This window comes from Melanotaenia boesemani, chromosome 18 (genome assembly GCF_017639745.1).
Source record: "Melanotaenia boesemani isolate fMelBoe1 chromosome 18, fMelBoe1.pri, whole genome shotgun sequence".
In the NCBI taxonomy this organism is placed as follows: domain Eukaryota; kingdom Metazoa; phylum Chordata; class Actinopteri; order Atheriniformes; family Melanotaeniidae; genus Melanotaenia; species Melanotaenia boesemani.
The window spans coordinates 29,974,413-29,994,936 of NC_055699.1; the positions used below are offsets into that span (position 1 = coordinate 29,974,413).

The 20,524-nt window shown below is 41.5% G+C and overlaps 1 protein-coding gene across 1 annotated transcript in view; it reads right to left on the reverse strand.

The window, feature by feature from the left end:
• Positions 1 to 1,307: 1,307 nt before the first annotated feature.
• Positions 1,308 to 20,524, reverse strand: part of sspo (SCO-spondin) — a 136,845-nt gene continuing 117,628 nt past the window's right edge. The window contains exons 115-118 of the mRNA XM_041968910.1: positions 14,931 to 14,991; positions 14,298 to 14,428; positions 8,403 to 8,553; positions 1,308 to 1,934 (exon numbers count right to left, since the gene is read on the reverse strand). Of these exons, the coding sequence (XP_041824844.1) occupies positions 1,912 to 1,934; positions 8,403 to 8,553; positions 14,298 to 14,428; positions 14,931 to 14,991 (366 nt within the window). The 3' untranslated portion in view covers positions 1,308 to 1,911. The remainder of the gene's footprint in view (positions 1,935 to 8,402; positions 8,554 to 14,297; positions 14,429 to 14,930; positions 14,992 to 20,524) is intronic.

The window sequence follows — 20,524 nt, forward strand, 5'->3', positions numbered from 1 at the left end:
GTGAGCAGGTCAGGGCCCAGATCCTAACCCAACAGAGGTGCTATGACCTGAAAAAGTCACAGACTGAACACATCCAGGGAACATGAGTTAAAACAGTTCTATCCGGAAGAATGGGATGAAAGTTAGTGAACGTTGTGCAGGTCTGATCCAGTTCCTACTGTCACAAGGAGGTTTTCCTCGCCCTTGTTGCTCCGGGTACATCTAATAATAGACTGTTCAGAGTACTGAGACATTGTTGTTGGTGCTAATTACATGAACTTTTACTGCACCATTAGAAGCGTTTACCAGGCAGCATGTTATTTGCCTGTTAAGGTGCAAGACAAAGGTCACCAATCTGGTAAATGTTCAATGTCAAATATACATATTTTTAATGTTTTGCCTTGTCAGCTGCCTGCCAACAGCCTGACAGTAACAAGCAGGGAATGGAAATTCAGACAACATAAGAGATATGGAAAGATTTATTTGGATGGGTTATAAAACATCTTAACAAATGAGAGGGATTGATGTTATTGTTTTTACATCCTATTAAATACTTTTCATTTTTAAAAACCATACAAAGGTTGTTTTACTGAATATTTAATGACACCAGTCTGTGCAGCATCCCTACTGTTGAACTGATGTGAGCTGATCTCAGGGACACAAGCTGAACTCATACAGCTACTTATTTCAGCATTGATGCTGTACATAACACTGGACGCAAGTCTTTGGAACGAGGGGAACTCCTGTTGTCTGAACATGAACAGAAAAACCTGAACCTAGCAGTCCACAGCTCCACGTTTCCTCCCTCTAAATAGTGGCTGGTACCTGCTGCAGCATCAAAGGACTCCAGAAGTGACGCGTCTCATCCTTGCAGCACCTGTCCCATTATTTCCTCCTCTTCCTCATCATAATTTAATTATATTCTGTGTAATGTTGACTCAGATGTTTAAGGGGGATAGTGGCGTTGATAGAACACCTCTGAGTCTTCCCACACACATCACACAGCGTTCAGCTCCACATGTGATGCTTCGGCCTGAGTGAGTGATCGACATGCTGCTGCGGCCCTACGCTGGCCCATTTCACATACTACGGCAGGAAGAAAAAGTACTTCCTGCCAGCTGGGTATAATTTAGAGAAGATCCTGATATATTTACTTTTCGCTGTTTCCAGTTTGTTATAGACTGCAAATCCCAAAAACTGATTTGGGGCAAAATCAGTAAAATTTCAATATTCTAACATGAAAATCGATTCTACAATATTTGGTATCGTAGTATCGATATTTTAATATCGATCCTTTATGTAAGAATATGTGGGTCATCCAAATACAGTAGGCACATTTAACGGTTTGAATACACCAACAAACACTTTAAGAGGCAAACCTCTTAAAGTCTGGAAGCTTCTTAATGAACCAGGTTATATCTGACAAATGTTTGGAAAAGAGTCTTATTTATTCAGCTATTTATGTTTACAGTAGCTGTTTCAATCTCAGCATCTCGTTTTCTGTTGGAAACAGAAACAGACATTTTAGAAATACCTGATAATAGAAAGATGATCAAGAAAAAGGACAACAGAAAGATGGTAGAACCGTCTAATGCAGCTGGGCTGGAAACATGAAAACACTTCAAACTACTTGCTGTTTAGCCCAACTTTAAGAAGACCGATTATAAAAATATTTTTATTAACATTACAATAACATCTCCTGATGTGGTCAAACTGAGATTGTAATCTATAAATATAAAGTAGATAAGACTGTACAGGCTGGAGAAGATGCAGAAGAAGCAGTCAGTCATCTGATGACTGCAGAACAAAGTCTTCATCAGCACTCATCCATCTGTTTGGCCCAGAAGCATCCATCCATCATGCGGTGCCTTTCAGTGTGGTGCTCTTGTCAGCGTGGAGTTTGTACCTGATGTTTGCACCTGGCGCGCTCGCTCAGCGTCTGGACAGGTCACCTCCTGTGAAGAACCAAACAGTGATGCCTTCACACAGAAGTCATTTGTATTTTGTTTGATTTACTGATCACTCAGAATGTCCAACCAACCTGCTTCTCCGTTAGGAAGAGGTACATTAATGAAAGAACAAGTGCTAAGTTTGTGGAAGCCATAGCTATGTTACCAACAACCAGTGCAGAGTCAGTTGATGGACTCCTGGATCATTTCAATCTGAAAATCTTGAATGTAATGGATGCTGTTGCACCGATAAGAATCAAGAGCAACTTGATCAAACAGAAAACACCATGGAGAAACACCACTGTGGTTACCAGCCTAAAAAGAGAATGCAGGAAAACTGAACGGAAATGGCGGAAAAATAAACTTTAAATTCACTATAAGCTGTACAAACAAAGCCTGCGTAACTATAACAATGAGCTGCGAAGGCCAGAGAGCTGCATTTATCTGAAATGATTAACAGGAATGTCAACAATTCTCGCACTCTGTTTGCTATGATTAAAAAACTTACTAATCCTCCTATACAGATAAGCCTGGAGCTCCTTTCCACTGAGAAATGCAACCAATTTGCAAACTTTTTAACCAAAACATTTAACCAAAATATTAATGCCACACAAACATGAAAACTAGTCTGTGTCTAAAACACGGAAACATTTCTGATGTTATGTTCCAATTTAAAATGGTGAATTTAAAAATCCTACAAGAAACAGTTTGACATTTGAAATCAACAACATGCACTCTGGACATGATACCATCCGACTTTTTAAAACCAGTTTTTACCTCAGTAGAAAGTGATCTCCTACTGATAGTTAACAGCTCGCTGGCATCAGGCATTTTTCCCAAGTCACTAAAGATAGCTGCTATTAAGCCTCCTAAAGAAAAGGACTCTAGACGCCTCTATAATGAACAACTATAGACCTGTCTCTAACCTATTTTATTTCCAAGATAATTGAAAAAGTTGTATTTCACCAGCTTCATGACTTTTTAAATGAAAGTGGAAATCTTGATAAATTTCAGTCCGGCTTCCGACCTCATCACAGCCCTGAAACAGCTCTGGTCAAAGTGTTAAATGACATTAGGTTGAATACTGATTCTGGTCTAGTATCAGTCCTGGTTCTGGTCTAGTACTAGTCCTGGTTCTAGTCCAGTATCAGTCCTGGTTCTGTTGGATCTCAGTGCTGCGTTTCATATTGTAGATCACAGAATCCTGTTGCACAGGCTGGAAAACTGGGTTGGACTTTCTGGAGCAGTTCTTAACTGGTTCAGGTCCTGTTTAGAAGTCCGGGGTTATTTAGTTCCGATCGGCAGCTATGAATCCGAGCGAGTGGCCATGACTTGTGGAGTCCCCCAGGGGTCAGTCTTTGGACCTCTTCTGTTCAACTTGTGCTCCCTTTAGGTCACATATTACAGAATTTTAACATTACTTATCACAGTTATGCAGATGATACACAACTTTATGTGTCTCTGTCACCAGACGACTGCAGTCCAATAGACTTATTGTGTCAGAGTCTGGAACAAATAAACACCTGGATGAAGGAGAATTTTCTACAATTAAATGAAGACAAAACTGAGATTATTCTGTTTGGTAGCAAAGAGAAGAGGGTCAGCATTGGTAAACACCTGGAGACTCGGGCTCTTAAAACCACCGACCAAGTTCGTAACCTGGGAGTGTTGATAGACTCAGACCTGACTTTCAGCTGCCATATCAAAGCTTCACTAAGAAGCTTTTTACCAGAAACGTCAACAGAATTAAAAGTTTAGTTTCCCAGAAAGACCAAGAGAAACTCATCCATGCACTCATCTCCAGTAGACTGGATTACTGTTATGGTCTTTAACAGGACTTCCTAAAAAGAGCATTAAACATCTGCAGCTCATCCAAAACGCTGCTGCTAGAGTTTTAACCACGACTAAGAGATCTGAACACATCAAACCAAATCTTTACACTGGTTTCCAGTCAGTCACAGAATAGATTTTAAAACCCTTCTGATTGTTTACAAATCCCAGAATGGTTTAGGCCCAGAATACATCTGTGATATGTTCAGAGAATATAAACCTAGCAGAGCTCTTTGATCCAAAGACTCTGGTCATCTAGTCCAGACCAGAGTCCAGACCAGAGTCCAGACTAAACATGGAGAAGCAGCATTTAGCTGTTATGCTGCAAACAAGTGGAACAAACTGCCAGTGGAGATTAAATGTTTACTAAATAAATCCAGTTTAAAAACATTTCTTTTCTCATGCATCTATGCATGATATCAGCAGCTTTTAACTTATCTTGCTTTTAATCATTTCAATGTAATTTATTATTTTATTGTGATTTTTTGCTATTTTTTTGCTGCCATTTACTAGTTCTTAATGCTTTCTTTGTACCATCTGTAATGCTTTTAATGTTTTATGTAAAGCACTTTGAATTGTCCTGTACATGAAATGTGCTGTACAAATAAACTGCCTTGCCTTGTCATTAAAAACAAACCACTTCCTCTCTGCAGGGTGAGAGCAATGAAATTAATCTGTTAGTTTTGTTTCAGAAAGCCATGTGGCCATCATGAAGCCACGCCCCCACACTTCTGACCACCTGGTGAGCTTTCTTACACCTGGTAGGAAGTTGCTATTACATGATTTCACAATTAAACACAGTATAAAATGCTATGAGATAACCAGCAGCTTCAACTAGGTTAAATGGTAATGTTTATCGAACATATCACTGGCATTAAATGTTATGTTATTTTCATTTTTGTAATTATGTACAACACCCCAGATGAACTGGTCAGAGAAATTCAAGTCTCTCCACAACCTCACCCAAACCTTCCAGTTAAACCAGTAAAACCACCATGTTGAGGCTTCTTACTGCTGAAATGCTTTGCATTGTTTATATATTTTTTTTTCCTCAAATGTGTATGAACCATAGACTGTATATAAAAGATGGACGGAGCCTCTGTGACATCACCTGTAGGTTTCTGAAGAGCAAAAGTGAAGCTCGTTGAGCGGTTCCTACCATCACCATCTTGGCAGCGTCACGCCTGCTGTTGCTCCCGGAAAAACCAAAAAATGGGCAAAGTAGTGGAGCTGAGAGGAGGGTTGTGAGCATGGGGTGGATGATTGACATCTATCAAACTCTGAGCTGCCTGTAGCTAAGAGCTAACTGAGCCAACTCGGATCTAACGGTTGCTAACCAGCTAATGAAGGTAGGTGGGCTAAAGCGAAGGCGCACTGTTAGCAGGCTAAAAACCGCATTTGTGCTGCACTCTCCCTTCTTTCCGTGGATATCGGTTACATGTCAATCAAAAGGACACGCCCCTAATTATGCCGAATTTCAAAATTAAATAACATCCAAACGGATGAGTTAGAAAAATTCAGCCCCCTCACAGCTGTCACGAAGGTAAACTTGACCTATTAATCCTAAAATGGACTTTTGTACCGGGTATTAAACATGTTTATTTCTGCTGTGAAGTTGGTCTTTTTTAACATGGGAGTTTCTGGGGATTTGCTCTGTTTTGGAGCCCCTAGTGGATGAGGTGTGAACTGCAATTTTTGGCACTTCCACACAGGCTTCACATTTCTATTCATTGATTTTTTACAAGAACATACGACAAATATGAACAACAAAGCAAGAAAAAACAATAATTAACACAAACAACAAAAGAAATATAACAACCAGAACACAGACCTAAATAATAATAAAAAAAAAGGCTTCACATTTCACCGCTGGAGGTTGAACAGCAGAACTGATAACCTCATAATATCTGAGTGTTTATGTGTTATCCATCAATAGAGATCTCTCCAAATGTTCAGATCTGTTCAGAAAAACTCTGATTTCACAAATCAAACCTGTGCTTCAACAGCAACTAGAAAATGTGTTCACACATCATCCCAAGTCGTGTGTGTGTGTGTGCATGTGTGTGTGCCTGTTTGCTATCAAAGATTGATCACACCAAAAACCAAATCGGTCAGACATGATGTCCATGGGAGTGTAGCATCGGGGGTGGAGGAGTGTGCTCAGTCACATGTGGCTACATCCAATTAGCTAATGCAATCAGCCATGTTGATGAATGGATCAGCATATAATTGCTTTAGAGGTGGGATCCCAGATTGAATTATTCATGCCAAACAAAGGCAAGCATATGTTTCACAGAAGCTTCGCTGTGCAGGAACCTACAGAAATGTGTGTATGTGTCAGTGTTTGTGTTTGAGCCGGCTGTTAATGAGAGAGGGAAACACATGATGGCTGAGCGTTAGCAAACTTACTGAGCTGCTGGTGAAACTAGTCAAACTTTCACTGAGCCCACCAGTACACATACAGAGCCCACCAGTACACATCTCTGGATTTTTTTTTTTTTTTAGATTTCCACACCTGTTAGTTTCTCAGAGTGGAAGGCAGTAACGTTACCATGGTGACCAACTAGCAACAGGACAAATGGTTTTCAGATTGTTTCCTGTTTGGTTTCATTTCAGACGAGTCAGAAACTCTTAAGCTGAAGTGGGTTGGACGTTTTTAAGCGTCTTCACCCGTTTCCACCAACAGGTCCAACGCAGAACGGGACAGTACGCATTTTTTGACATTTCCAAAGGAAAAAACTGTGAAGGGTGGTGGAATATCCGACCCAAGCTATCCTACCCTTCCATTAGGGTCCCGGTATTACTGACCTGGCCCTAAAGGGTGGAGCTTGACACAATCCGTTGATTGGTTTAAAGAATCATCTCTTCCTTTGCGACTCGGCTAAGTGGGAACAGCTCCATGTTGAAATAGACTGTGGATTTTTTGTTGTTTAAACAACAGAAAATTTAGCCTTGTGGTTTTAAATTTTGAAGCCATAGCAGGAAGAAAGAATACAAGCTACTGGATGTCCACCATCCTTCGCTTTTGTTTCAGTGTCGTCTTCTGCTTCTTTCAAAGTCAAAGATGGCGTCACGCTGTTATCTCATGCGTCTATTGCCATCTAACTATCAGGTAAGGGTACAGCTGGCCGTTTGAACGCATCAGAAATCAGGGTTTACTGAACCAAACTGAAGCCAAATTGTCCCGTCTTGAGCCAAATCCAGATCTCTAGGTGGAAACGAGGCTCTGGATTGAGGTTTAGATTCAGACTGGGTGGGAGTTTTCCAGATACCACTCCACTGGTTTGGTTTATTAGCTGGAATTTCATTATAAATTTGAACGAAATGAGCAGATCATTGGATAAACTGTGAAAGTAAGCATGTTTCCATCCACCACTGTCTATCTTTTACAAGTATGAAAATATTTTTATGTATATTTGGTGGTTTTATTAATTTCATGGGTTCCATCCTACGTGTGTCTGTTGTCTCTCACAAGACTGGTCTCATGTTTCTGGATCCATTGTTCCCTCTATCAGTCTCCATCACAAAAAACATCCCCACAGGATGATGCTACCATCACCATGTCTGACTAAAGGGATGGTTTTATTTTTTTTATTTCTCTGCAGATATTGTCAGGTTGTCAGCTCATTTTCATTTCACCAGATTGGAGGATTTTACCTTTCTTGGCCTGATATTTGCTCAGAGGCTTTTGGTGAACTCCCATCCAGGGGTCTGACTCGGGACGGGATAGTTTGGCGTGGCTTGGTTTAGTAAATCCTGATCTTTGTAGCAGTCAAATGCACCCATACCTGGAAGGGATATTGTCAACTACTTCATAGCAGTGCAACGCCTTCCTTCAATTATAACGAAGAAGAACATGACCCAGAAACAAAGGAGGAGAAAGGTGGATATCCAGCTGTTTGTGTTCTTTTCTTCTTGGCACATAGCTTTAAACAACAAACATCTACTGTATATTTAAACATGGAGATGTTCTTGTTCTGTTCTTATTCGTGCCAAGCTGCACAGCAAGTGACAATTCTTTTGACCAATCAACCGATTGCATTGTGCCAAGCTCCGCCCTTTTGGGTCAGATCAGTGGGATTGGGAGCAGATCAGATATTCTGACATCATCTGAGTTTACTGCTGTCTCGTCCTGTACTGAGGTGGACCGCTTGGTGGAGATGGGGCTTTGAGTGAGGAATATCATCTGCCATAAAGAACGTAGTCCTGCACGGTTCTTCCATCTCCATAAAGGAACTCTGGATCAGTCGCTGAGTCAACTGCTTTCTTGGTTAGTTGCTGACCATGGTCCTGACTGGGCAGTGAGATCCAGGTTTATTTAGTATCTTTCTGTTTTAGAGCAATTAAAGTTTGCAGACATTTCCCAGATCTGCATCAGAAACATCATTTTCCATCAGTGTGTGATCTTCTGCTAGTCATCGGAGTTCATGCTGCTGAGTTAACCCAAAGAAAACCAAAAGGATTGTGTGTTTACTCACACGATATTAGTTGAGCTCATCTATAAACAACATCCTCAATCAAATTATCTGACTTTCCAGGTGGAGTGTTTACTCATAAAGTCTTTTGCATATAATAAAATGTTGCTTTCTTTTACTGACATGAGAGATGGGCATGCAAAACCCCACTAACCCCTTCATTCCTCACCTTGGCAACTGGTGCACTCACAGCTGTGTATGACCGGTAGGACGACCGGCTCACGCTCTCCGCTTTCACACTGCAGGCTGAGGAAACGGACCGGACTGTCCGGGTCCAGCCGGTAACTGCAGCACTCACACTCTGACAGGAGGTAGGGCTCCTGGAGGAAGGAGAAGGGAAGGTTTCATCTCAATACAACACGATGAGCGGATTAAATTACAGGTTAGGGAAGGAGGTTAGGGCTGAGATAAAAGTAGAAAAATAGAGAGATTATATGGAAGTAGAAGGGAAAAAATGACCCAATAAAAGGGGAAGAAGTCAGGTATAAGGAGGTGAAAGTGGGTAAGAGAGACATATGAGGAGAGGCAGGTGGCAAAATGAGAACCTCCATCATATTACAGTATACAATGAACCGGTTTAGTCTGCATGAACTTCAGCTGAGAAATAATAATAGAGAGCAAAAAGTCTACAGCATATAAACTAGCACAGTCTTTACTCACTGGGCATATGAACCAACATCACACATTACAGCTTCCTTTAGAAATGCACACATATTCTTAGTTAATGTTAAAACCTTAGCCACAACATATCAGGCAACACTAAAGCTATAATGAAACAAACCGTTAAATAAATCAAGAATCTGTAGCTGCTGTAGGTCTGTTCTGCCACTACAACACTGATGTAGTTACAATGCACATTAACATTTCATAGCAGTCAGTTTTCTCCAACATCCACCATCACTGTAGTTTCCACAGACGGTTTGGCTCTGAAGCTGCAACGTGAACCTCAGTGTTATGAAGCCTACTCAAAGAAGATGCTCGACTTCCCAATAACAGCTGGTTATTCATCCTTTAATCTCCAGGGAGCTGCAGTAAGGTGATTAACATCTGAGGTTCATCTCTAAGCAAGACTCCAAGTGGACTAAATATTGTTTTCTTGTAAAATAGACATCCAACACCCTGACAGGCGTTTGACATCTACTGTATATTTGGTTTTTGTTAAGTTGCACAGTAATAGTTACCTGCACACACAGATATCCTCCTAAGATACTAAAACTAAAAAAGCCCCACTCCAACTTCCAAAAATATTCAGCTTTGATATTTATGAGTCTTTTGTGTTCATTGCGAACATAGTTGTTGTTCTATAATAAAATTAATCCTCAAAAATACAACTTGCCTAATAATGCTGCACACCCTGTAGTGACATCAAAATGCAAACAACTTAGTCTCTTTTGGGTATACAAGGAGGGCAAATTAGCAAGAAAAAAGCCACAGAGGAATAATCTGCAGACTTCCGTTTCTGTGGGGCCTTCCTGCCATTTGAAAGTAATGTTTATTGTAATCTAAAATTTCCACAGCCTGAATATATCTATGAGTTTTTATATGAACCCAAGAGAAAAATGTGCTTAGGGGGATAAAAAATGGAATCTTATTCTGAAGGAAAGGTCAGAACAAAGAAAAACTCTCTGTTTATATTTCTCTCCAGAACAAACACTTCATAAGAGGAAACTCTTGCAAGGCTGCTGGTCCAGACTGCTTCTCAAGCACTGCGCCGATCAGCTGTCTCAGTATTCACAGACATCTTTAGCACCTCACTGACCCGCCATGCGGCGTCCTGCTTCACGGCATCCACCATCATCCCTGTCCCTAAAAAACCAAGCATCACAGGACTTTGTGACACCCTGACCTCTGTGGTCACAAAGTCCTTTGAGCACCTTTTGCTCTCTCAGCTTAAAGCCAACACTGACCCTGGACCCCCTACAGTTCACCTGCTGAGCCAAGAGGTCTGAAAACATGCGCCTCCATTTCATTCTCTGGCACCTGGATTCTCCAGGAAACTACCCCAGGATCCTGTTTGTGGATTTCAGTTCCACCTCTAATACCATCATTGCGCCTCTGCTTTGAGACAAACTGTCCCAGCTCAGCATGCCTGATTCCACCTGCGAGTAGACGTCCTGTCTGACAGGAGGCAGCATGTGAAGCTGGAAAAGGCACATAACTCCCACTGGTAGCATTGCCTTGCTCAAGGACCCACAGTGATGCACCAGTGTTCCCAGCCCAGGATTTGAACCCAGGTCCTGTAACCACTATCACTGCCCGCTAAATTCACTCAGCACTTTTGGGATGGATTTTGGGATGAAGCTCCACAGGTGAAGTCTGAGCTTTCTAACAGAGAAAGTCTCTCATTTGTTATCAGTCTTACTCTGAGGACACCTCAGCTCTCTGACCTCCTGGGCTTCTGGAAACAGATTGGTTCTACCTGACAGATTACTTTATGAGCAGAAACAAGAAAGTTAGCAGTGCGTGTGAACGCAGAAACATTCACAGGCAGAAAGTATCATTTCCACCGGGTGTGTGTGCATCACATTACAGCTGTGTCATGTTTTTGCAGCGAAGGCCGCAACCGTAACGTGGTGCACACGCACCCGGTGGGAAATGGTTCACTGGGAATCAGACTGACAGAGGCAGCAGTTAATGGAAAGGAAAATGGTAACTAAATACCTGTATAGTTCAGGCCGTTTGTTTACTATGACACAGATAAGTCTTGTATCTTTACAAAAATCGCTCTTTCTTGTTAGTCAGTCCATTTTTCTTTCTCTGCATTTTACATCCAAAGGGTTTTCACCTCCTCGACCAGAGACAGGAGGCTTCTCTGCTGCAGCATGACTGCAGAAATGTCCAGAATCAAACCACTTTTTTACTGTCATCTTCCTCTGCTGCTGGTATCTTCTTCTGTTTCTTCAAGACTTCCATTTTCTAGTAGAACCCAAAATACTAGTGAACAGTGTTACTCAGATTACTTCCGTTTTGGGTGTGTCGTGTTAGACGACTTTGTTTGCTTGTTACCTCCATCTTTGTAGCAACAACATAACATTAGATCTAGAACATAGAGATCTGCAGGATATGTCTCAGGTCCAACTAATACATCAGGGCTCCCTGCTAAATCAGCAGGCACACAACCTCTGACAGCCTCCAGCACAGGGGTCTCAAACTCAACTTACCTGGAGGATGCTGGAGATACAGTCTGGGTCAAGTATTCCAAAAACTGTACAACTGATCCAGTCTTCTCAATCTTTATTAACAGTTCTTCAGGTCATGAACGGTTCTTCAGGCTTCTCTTGCTTCCAGAGACCTGGCAGTGCTTCCTGTCACACAGCTGAGCCACATCTGGCCTGATAAAGGCAGCAGTCCAGACCCTTAGTGTGGGGCTTGAAGATGCTTATCCGTAAGTGTGGACCTGTACTTTAACTTGTTACAGTTCATGGTGGAGAAAAACTTTTCACACAGATTTGCGCTCTCAAAAACACACACGGTCCACTTGAACATCCTTAATATATCGGGACCCAAAAATACACAAAATCGCTTTATTCTACTTATTTATGTTTTAGGCCTTATTATTAATGAGCTGCTATTTATTAGCCCTTACATTTAGAATTTTTATCATTGGGTGTTTTATCATTGGTACTGGAGGTGAAGAGTTTGTTGTGCCACCATGGTTTGTCACTGTGTGCATATGTGTGTGTGTGTGTGTGTGTGTGTGTGTGTGTGTGTGTGTGTGTGTGTGTGTGTGTGTGTGTGTGTGTGGTCATGTCACTGTGAGACTACTTTTGACTGAGACCCTAATGACATTTAGAGCCATTTTTATACAGCTCTTCCTAAAAACATCATTTTGCATGACATCATTATTACCGGGTTAGTATGACATTAATTTCACCAGTTCTACTGTCCAAAATATTTACCATTTTATTGTTAACATTTTCCCTTAGTACTATTGAATTATAGCTACTATTACCAAATAGTTTTGGCTTTTAGTCATCTTTAAATCAGTTTCCCAATTATAAATGTAGGTTTTGGCCCCTAAGACCAGAAACTAGACCATCTCTAAGAGAAAACCTAAACTAAAATCCCACAGACCATGACACTTTCTGAAGCTGTGATGTGTTTTTTTTTTGTGTGTGTTTTCAGGTTAAATCAAAGCAGTTTAGGCTGCAGGAGACAGTGAAGGTGTTGTGGATTATTCATTGGACACAATAAATTTACAATATGCTGAGAGGGTATCAACAGTCTCATAACTTCTAACATGATGGTCTGAAAATAATAAAGCAAAGCCCTCCAGAAAGCTGAAGAAAACTTATGTTAAAGATTTTTCATTCTTCTTCTTTGCATTACAGATAATAATGAATTGGATTTTTCGTGTAAAACTCTTAGACAGTTAAAACACAAGGAACATTTTCATTATTTGATAATCAAGCATTTTATGAAATCTAATATTTAGTATGTTTGAGGGCAGCTCCACAGAAGCCACACCTGCACCTGACTCAGGGAGGAAAAGACCAAATAAGATGAAACTGTGGAAAAGTGCAATAAATGGAAGTAAAGACTGATTAGATGAGAGAGACAGGAGGTGAGAGAAGAGGCAGATTGAACAACCAGAAACAAATTAAACTTTAATCATTAATGCTTTAAGTGTGTGTGTGTGTGTGTGTGTGTGTGTGTGTGTGTGTGCTCTTGTTTTTGTTGCTGTGTTTCCTGAATTGATGGGACCAGAATCAGAATGAGTCGGAAAAGCATATCTGGAGGTCTCGCTGGACGTGGGGCTGAAGTGTGAACTGAGGGCTTGGCCCTACAAGGTAAATGAAAGCCAGTTTGATGTCTTGATGAAGATGTCAGTGTGTGTGTGTGTGTTTGTCTGCATGAACAGACCTAAGCTGGTTTGGTGGGTTGCCATGTGAGTCGGTTTTCCAGCTCAGTCTGGTCATTTTGAAAAGGGAACTTTTTTGTGCTGCTGAGTTACCGGTAACCATCCCCGGTTGCCACAGCAACAGGATGTAATGACACTTTTGGCTGAGCTGATGTTTATTTTCACTAATCTCTCACCATGACTGACTATTTTTACAATACAAATGCATGGATGCCAAGGAGTGACAACATCACCATGGCGATGATACAAAGAGCTGGATGAAAAGACACAAACATAGGAAAGAAAGAGGAGTATGTCCCAGTGGCATCTCCACAAGACTTTGATCAGTCTATATTTAAATCAAATGTGACTCTACTAATAAACTATTGCCCCTTTCCCACTAGTACCCACTTATCCCAGCCCGACACCACCCCTCCTGATTTGTAGGTGTTCCCATCAGGATTTTCCCAGGGTGAGTAGATGGATAAAGCACCATGTCCGTCGGGTTCTGAAAAACCCAACTTCCAACCACGCCATCTTTAAAACCCTGAAGCTGCGACTGTGGATAAAAACACTGGCAGCAGCGGCAGCAGAGATGGTGTTTCAGAAACAATCACCATGGTCCAACACAGAGATGAAGACCCCGCCCACACTGGACGCTGCCTCAACTGCCCTCTGTTGTAATGGGAACAATCAAAACCGGGGTGCTGTGGTGTCGCATTAGGGCCAAGTGGGTACTAGTAGGAAAGTAAGTATCTCTGTTTACCTTCATGTCACCTGTATGACTCGAGATTTATTGTGTTTCTAACAGCAGATGTGATGTGCTCCACTGAGCTGCATGTTCAGCTCAGTTTTGTTTTGTGAGAACACACTGAACGCTGAAATGCCAGGTCGTGTTTCAAGGGCGGAGCAGATAAGCTCAAGAACAGAAAAACCAAATACTCCAGATTTTATTGTTGCATATTGTGAAGACTAGTTTAGGGCTTATTTTGGATTTGAAGTGTTAAATTGCTTTTTGGTACTTCAAATTCCTAAGTTAGTTACTAAATCTGACAGAATTCCTCCACTCAGTCAAGCCTGTATACATTTGTTGGTTCGTTTTAGGTCATCTTGCAGCCAGTATTGATCTTTTCTCTGCTACCAGTTCTCACGATGTGGTCGATACTTATTCGTATGTATCAAGTAGTTCACTTATGTGTGTGCATGCATGACTTAGCTCCATACCTCCAGGATGACATCAGTTCTGGACAAACAGCGTCCCCTGCAGAAGCTGACTTCCACGTTGTCAAGCCGACAGTCTCCCTTGGTGATGTTCCGGACCTGAACGTAGCGCCGACACTCTGGTTCAGGCTCGCCTGACAGAAACAGAAAGGAGGGAGAGGTGGGAGGAAAGGGACAAAACAAGATATGACAGAGCAAAGGGGTGAAACAGAGTAAGGGAGAGGAAAATATAAGAACCCAGAAGCAAAAATGTTTTTTTGCATGAGAAAAGAAGGACAAAATGACAAATGGAAACCGAGCCGGAAAGTTCCCTACAGAGAGCACAGTGACTTTGCAGTGCCCCTCACAGTGTGACATTGCCTCTACAGGGAGGGAGATTAAAGCCCCACTGCAGGCTAAGTAGTGTAATCTCATACTAATTGGCAACTGCAGCATTGAGGTTTTAACCTCCTACAGAATGAAGATGAGAACTTTCATATCAATAAGGCGGTTTGAGGCCATCGGCCATGTAGATTTGGAGTATTTCATGAACAATAAATATCACAATGACTCCACTGGTTTCACTTTACCAGAGCTGAAAAAGCAAACACTGTGTTACTGAAGCATCCACAGACTGCTCTCACATCAAGGACTAACCTGGGAATGGCTTTCTACAGACCGGACAACAGCTGCCGGGTTCCTCCACCTTTACTTCTCCCTGAGAAAAAATATGACATGATTATTTAAATATTATTTACAACAGTCTAAATGAACACTTACACATCTATAATGTTGCATTCATGGTCAGTTTAGTAAAAAGGTAACTTCTTTCACCTTCAACACCTTATTTACAAACAGAAAGGTGAGTTTATCCAGGTGGGAAAGAGCTACAGGAACATGGAACTTCAAAATTCAGAGATTGCTCACAAAAAAACTGCTAACAAATACATTATAGATTAATATTCTTCTCCAGTTTTTAACTAGTAGATTTGTGAGGTTTGAGATTAAAAAAAATGTGTGTAAAATATGAATGTGCATTTTGTGATCCAAGATGGCGCAGCATCGTCCAGACACTGTCTGGACTGCTCCACTTACCCCTCCTTTAGATCGGGTGCGTGTGCAGCACGTTACGGCTACACCGCGGCCTCCACTGCTTTTCGCAGCCGTTTTAGTCAATGGTTTGATTTCCATCTGGTGCTCCGCCGTGCGTATTAGAAGCGTCCCAGAAGCGCGTTGTCGCGGCGCTCTTCTAAATTTATGCACAGAGTTAATTTTTGATGCTTCACGCACCCAGAATGCGTAACTTCCGCACTTTAGATAGGGGCAGACAGAAAATCAGACACGGGAGCAGTGTAAAAGCTTCCAGTATTTTTCAAAATAAAAGCCCCTGTGCAGATTTGCGCTACTGAACCATCAAAACATGACTTGATTAACCGGTCAGGGGGTCTCAGTGTGTTTTTTTTTTGGCATCATAGACGACGAGACATTTATCCTGGAAGTGGAGAATCACAAGATTCTACACTCCTGAGATTTTGTGATCTTGCGGAGCCTGCTAGGTGGACTACGGTCGCGGGCGCTCCACACCTGATATGCTCCTGGTAAAAACTGCAGCACCACGGAGGTCACAACAAAACCGTGGTCAGGACCTGACGGCATTCCTGGTCAGGTGCTTAAGTCTGTGCTGAGCTGCTAGATCCTGTCTTCACCATGGTGTTCAACCTTTCTCTGAGCCAGTCTGTGGTCCCTGCCTGCTTTAAAAGAGCCATCATCATCATCCCTGTGATGAAGAAAGCCTATCCAGCCAGCCTTAATGACTACCCCCATGGCCTTCACCCATGAGCTCATGAAGTGCTCCGAGAGACTGGTCAGGGGGCACATCTGTGCCTCCCGTTGAGAGTCTCTGGACCCACTTCAGTTTGCTTACTGGCCAAACAGATCCACGGATGATGCCGTCTCCCAGGGACTGCACACCACCCTCACCCACCTGGGACTATGTAAGGATACTGTTCATTGTCTTTAGTTCAGTTTTCAACACGATAGTCCCACCACGCTCTCCACTCCACGCTGCTTAGCATGGGGCTGAACTCCACCCTGTGTGTCTGGATCATGGACTTTCTGTCAAACAGAACTCAGGTGGTGTGGGTGGGCAGGGACATCTCCAGCTCCCGAACTCTCAACACCAGATCTCCACGGTCTGCATCCTCAGCCCTCTGCTTTCTCCCTGTACACTCATGACTGTGTAGCCATGGACAGCTCCAACACCAGAGTGAAATTTGCGGACAACACTGTGGTGGCTGGTTGCATCAACAACAATGATGAGCAGGCGTATACAGGGGAGGTGGAGAAACTGGTAGAGTGGTGCCATGACATGACAATACTCAAGACACAGACAGAAGCTGCTGAGGAAGAGATCCAGGGCAGAGAAATGAAGGTTGAATAGCTGCTGCTAGCATGCCGAGTCATACACACCAACAGCAGGTTGAAGCATCCCTACTATCATCATCCTCAGCTCAGCTCTGAGTCTTCAGCCATCTGTACCCAAATGCATCATCACACAGAGTCATAAAGAGGACCGCTTCAGGTCCTGTTTTATGTGGATTGCTGCTTATTCTAAAGTAAAAAAAACACTTGGGATCAAAACGAATGAGACAAACTGGTGTCTCTGACAAAAAAAGAAGTTGGTTTTTAGGTGAAAACATCCATGTATTGTCTGGAGGTATGATACCTTCATCACTGCAGAGCTGACTCTGTATGTCAACAGTAACCCACATTAACAGCATTAAATGAGCCAGTTATACTAACCAGGATGGTTCTCACCAAGTGCATTTTAAATGATCTGTTATGTCATAAATAATACCCCCATCGAGTTTGTATGGGCTTGGTCAGTGATTCCCAACCTTTGTTCCGTGGGGACCCCCTTTATGCAAATACTTACAAGCCATGGAGCCCTTAGAACCATTAAATCAGATAACTGGCTTTATGCATAATACAGACTGCCCTTACTTGTAAAATTAACAACAAATATAGTGTATTTTTACAGTTGTTGCACCAGACCTCTAAACAGTACGATAATAATAATAATGAACAAAAAAGAATATAAAGTGATTTATATTCGAGGACTTGCTTCATTTTATTTATAATGGAAATATTTTTTTGTCACATTTTTTTGTAGATGTCTGAAATGGGGCTTCCAACTAATTTTATTATTTAGTACCACTCCCAGAAACTCTTTTACATGTTCAATACTTTCATTATCTATATGTATGTGTATATAATCTTTGTTTTTTATAATTACCAAACATCATTATCTTTGTATTTCCTATTTTTAGTGATAATTATTATCCATCTTTTTAAAATTAATCTAATTCATAATTTCTAGTAATAACTAGCTAATCCTTTCCAGAAAAAAATGCTCTAATGTACTCTTTGCTTTAATATTATTATTGATATATGTGTTATTGATATTTTTCCTACTGCTACTACTTTATAACTTTATTGTAGCATCATGTATTGTTTAGAGTGGACTGAACAGTGGTTCAGTGGACAGTGGTTGGGCTGGCTGATCAACACATCATGGGACAGCTGTTTTCTCAGCTTCATGGTGTTCTCTGAACAGCTTAATGGGCTTTTAGAGATGTAGAAGTTGGAAAAAAATAAATACGTTTAGAGATATACTCACCATCCACCTGTTCAACTTCCTGTTAACACAGATCTCTAATCAGCCAATCACTTGGCAGCAACACAGTGCATTTAGTCATGTAGACGTGGTGAAGACGACCTGGTACGAGCAAGGTGGACATGATGATGTAGCTGATGAGTCTATAAATTATATGTTAAGAAGAAAGAAAAAACTCTTCATATCAATAATAACCTCGGGATCCTAAACAGTTTAATTCTAATCTGCAGGTTCCACCTGTTTTTAAGAACCACATAATGTCATGTTATCAAAGCTGATAGAGCTTTGGTTATGATCCATATTAATCTTTAAGTTTATGGTCAGGATCATTTTTAAGAACCGTTCCCAGCTTTCTCAGGCTGTGATGTATTACTCATGCTCGACATGAGGCAGCGGGTCAGGAGACAATAGAGGAAAAAGTGCAGGATGAAACGGTCGGGTATTGACCAACGTTAGCCAGCAGCATCCCGGCCTTATTGATGTTGGGGAAATGAGCATTTTCTCACTGACTCTCAGTAATGGAGATGTTTGTACCCAGCAGAGACGCCGTGGGAGCTGTTGCACCGGCGGGCGTAGTGGAGCGTACCGATGTTTCTGTTCAGGAGACTAATCTTTCTTCCACATTGCAACCTTCATGCCTACTCACCTGTTTGGATGCAACCAGTGCACACACACTGGAAGAAACACAGATTATCTACAAAATTATCTACAGATAACATACATCCGAGAGGCTGCTGAACAGTGCTGCTTCTGTTTTACCCGCCATATATGAGAAAATGAGAAGTTCCTCAATGTGTAGTAGAATCCGTTACCATGGTGACAGAATCAGGGTTTGACTTACCTCTCTTTCTGGACCAGAAAACCCAGAGTTAACAAGTAGTTTCAACATAACCTGCTTTCTGGAACAGGCCCCTGATATCATAGCAGGAGAAATGTTTGATAGAAAGGCCTGATCTAGAAAAACATGCAACCTTGATAGCACACACAAAAACATGTTGCAGTTAATTTACTAACAGGGCGAACCGAGGATTGCGTTTGCTAAATGGGCAAAATAATGTTCGCGGTCCATGTAGTCCAAATACTTACTTACCATGTAGTGCATTTGCCCATGATTGATATGATAAGATAAGATAAGATAAGATAAGATAAGATATTTATTCCCACTTATCTTGCTTTTAATCATTTTAATGTAATTTATGATTTTAATGTGCTTTTTATTTGTTGCTGCCTTTTACTACTTCTACATCTGTAATGCTTTTAATGTTTTATGTAAAGCACTTAAAATGTTCTGTACATGAAATGTGCTGTACAAATAAACTTGCCTCACCTATTCATCCCCAGCAGGGGAAATTCTAGTACAACAGCAGCGAGAAAGAAGGATCAGCAGTCAAAGCCACAATATAGGCATTTCTATCGGAACGTGTAAATTTTGGGAGGGGGAGATGCAAATAGATCAACATAGGACACCTAATGTGATTTACTATATAAACACACTGACTGCACCAGCTAATTTGGCGTCTAGCACGTCTGAAAGGCATTAACTGGCACAACTGTACGCAGAAATGGCTGCAGTCATTGTTACAAGGAGGAGGCTAGACACCTCAAAGGTGACGGGGAGACCTCATCTGTTATGATCATGTGAACATTTTTGGAATGCCAGAGGGAAAGATTATTGAAACGTGGCTGTGTTGAATGCTGTGTTGTGCAGGATGGGCTGCTGCTGCTGCGCTCTGGCTCTGCTGGCATTCAGAGCCCTCACCACCGCCTCTACCTCATCTTCCATCCCTCTCTTTAAGGCATTATTGACGGTGTTGCCAACTTAGCAACTATGTCGCTATATTTAGCGAGTTTTCACACCCCTCCAGCAACATTTTTTCAAAAAAGCAACTTTTCCAGCAACTTTTTCTGCTGATATTGGAGACTTTTGGAAACAGATGTAAATAAATGAATTTATTCTTCTCAATGAGGAGTGGGTACTACACAGACCCCTCTCCCATCCATGGAGGATCCCGCGCTGGCTCACCAACAGATAGTAATGTCTATTAATGCACTGCAGCCTTATGGCTGTGGTGTGGGCCCCGGTCTGCCCTGATCGGGGTGGCTGCCGCCCATGTAGGACATGGGTGGACTGGCTCCTGGTGAGGATGGATCCCCATAATATCGCTTCCTCACAGCAGCATCAAACCAGGTATTTATTTATTACTTTTAATATTTCATACATACTTTTGTGAATTGAATTGTGCTTAAATTTTTTTATCTTGTAAAGCACTTTGTATTGCCTTTGGCATGAAAAGGGATTTATAAATAAAGTTTGATTTGATTTGATTTTATGTAATGAAGAGTGTAAACAAAAACATTTGAGAAGTTAAGTGTTGAAGATTCAATTACACTTAATAAAATTAAGCTAAAAAACAAAGAATACAAAGAATTTATTTATTTGTTTAAGTATTTATTTTTGCTGTTCTAAAGAGTTTAAGGTTGTCTTTTCATCAAGTTCTGCCTTTCCCACGACATCCCTCTCCACATTAGCATCTATCACAACTATATGTACCAACCTGATTATTCAAATTAGATA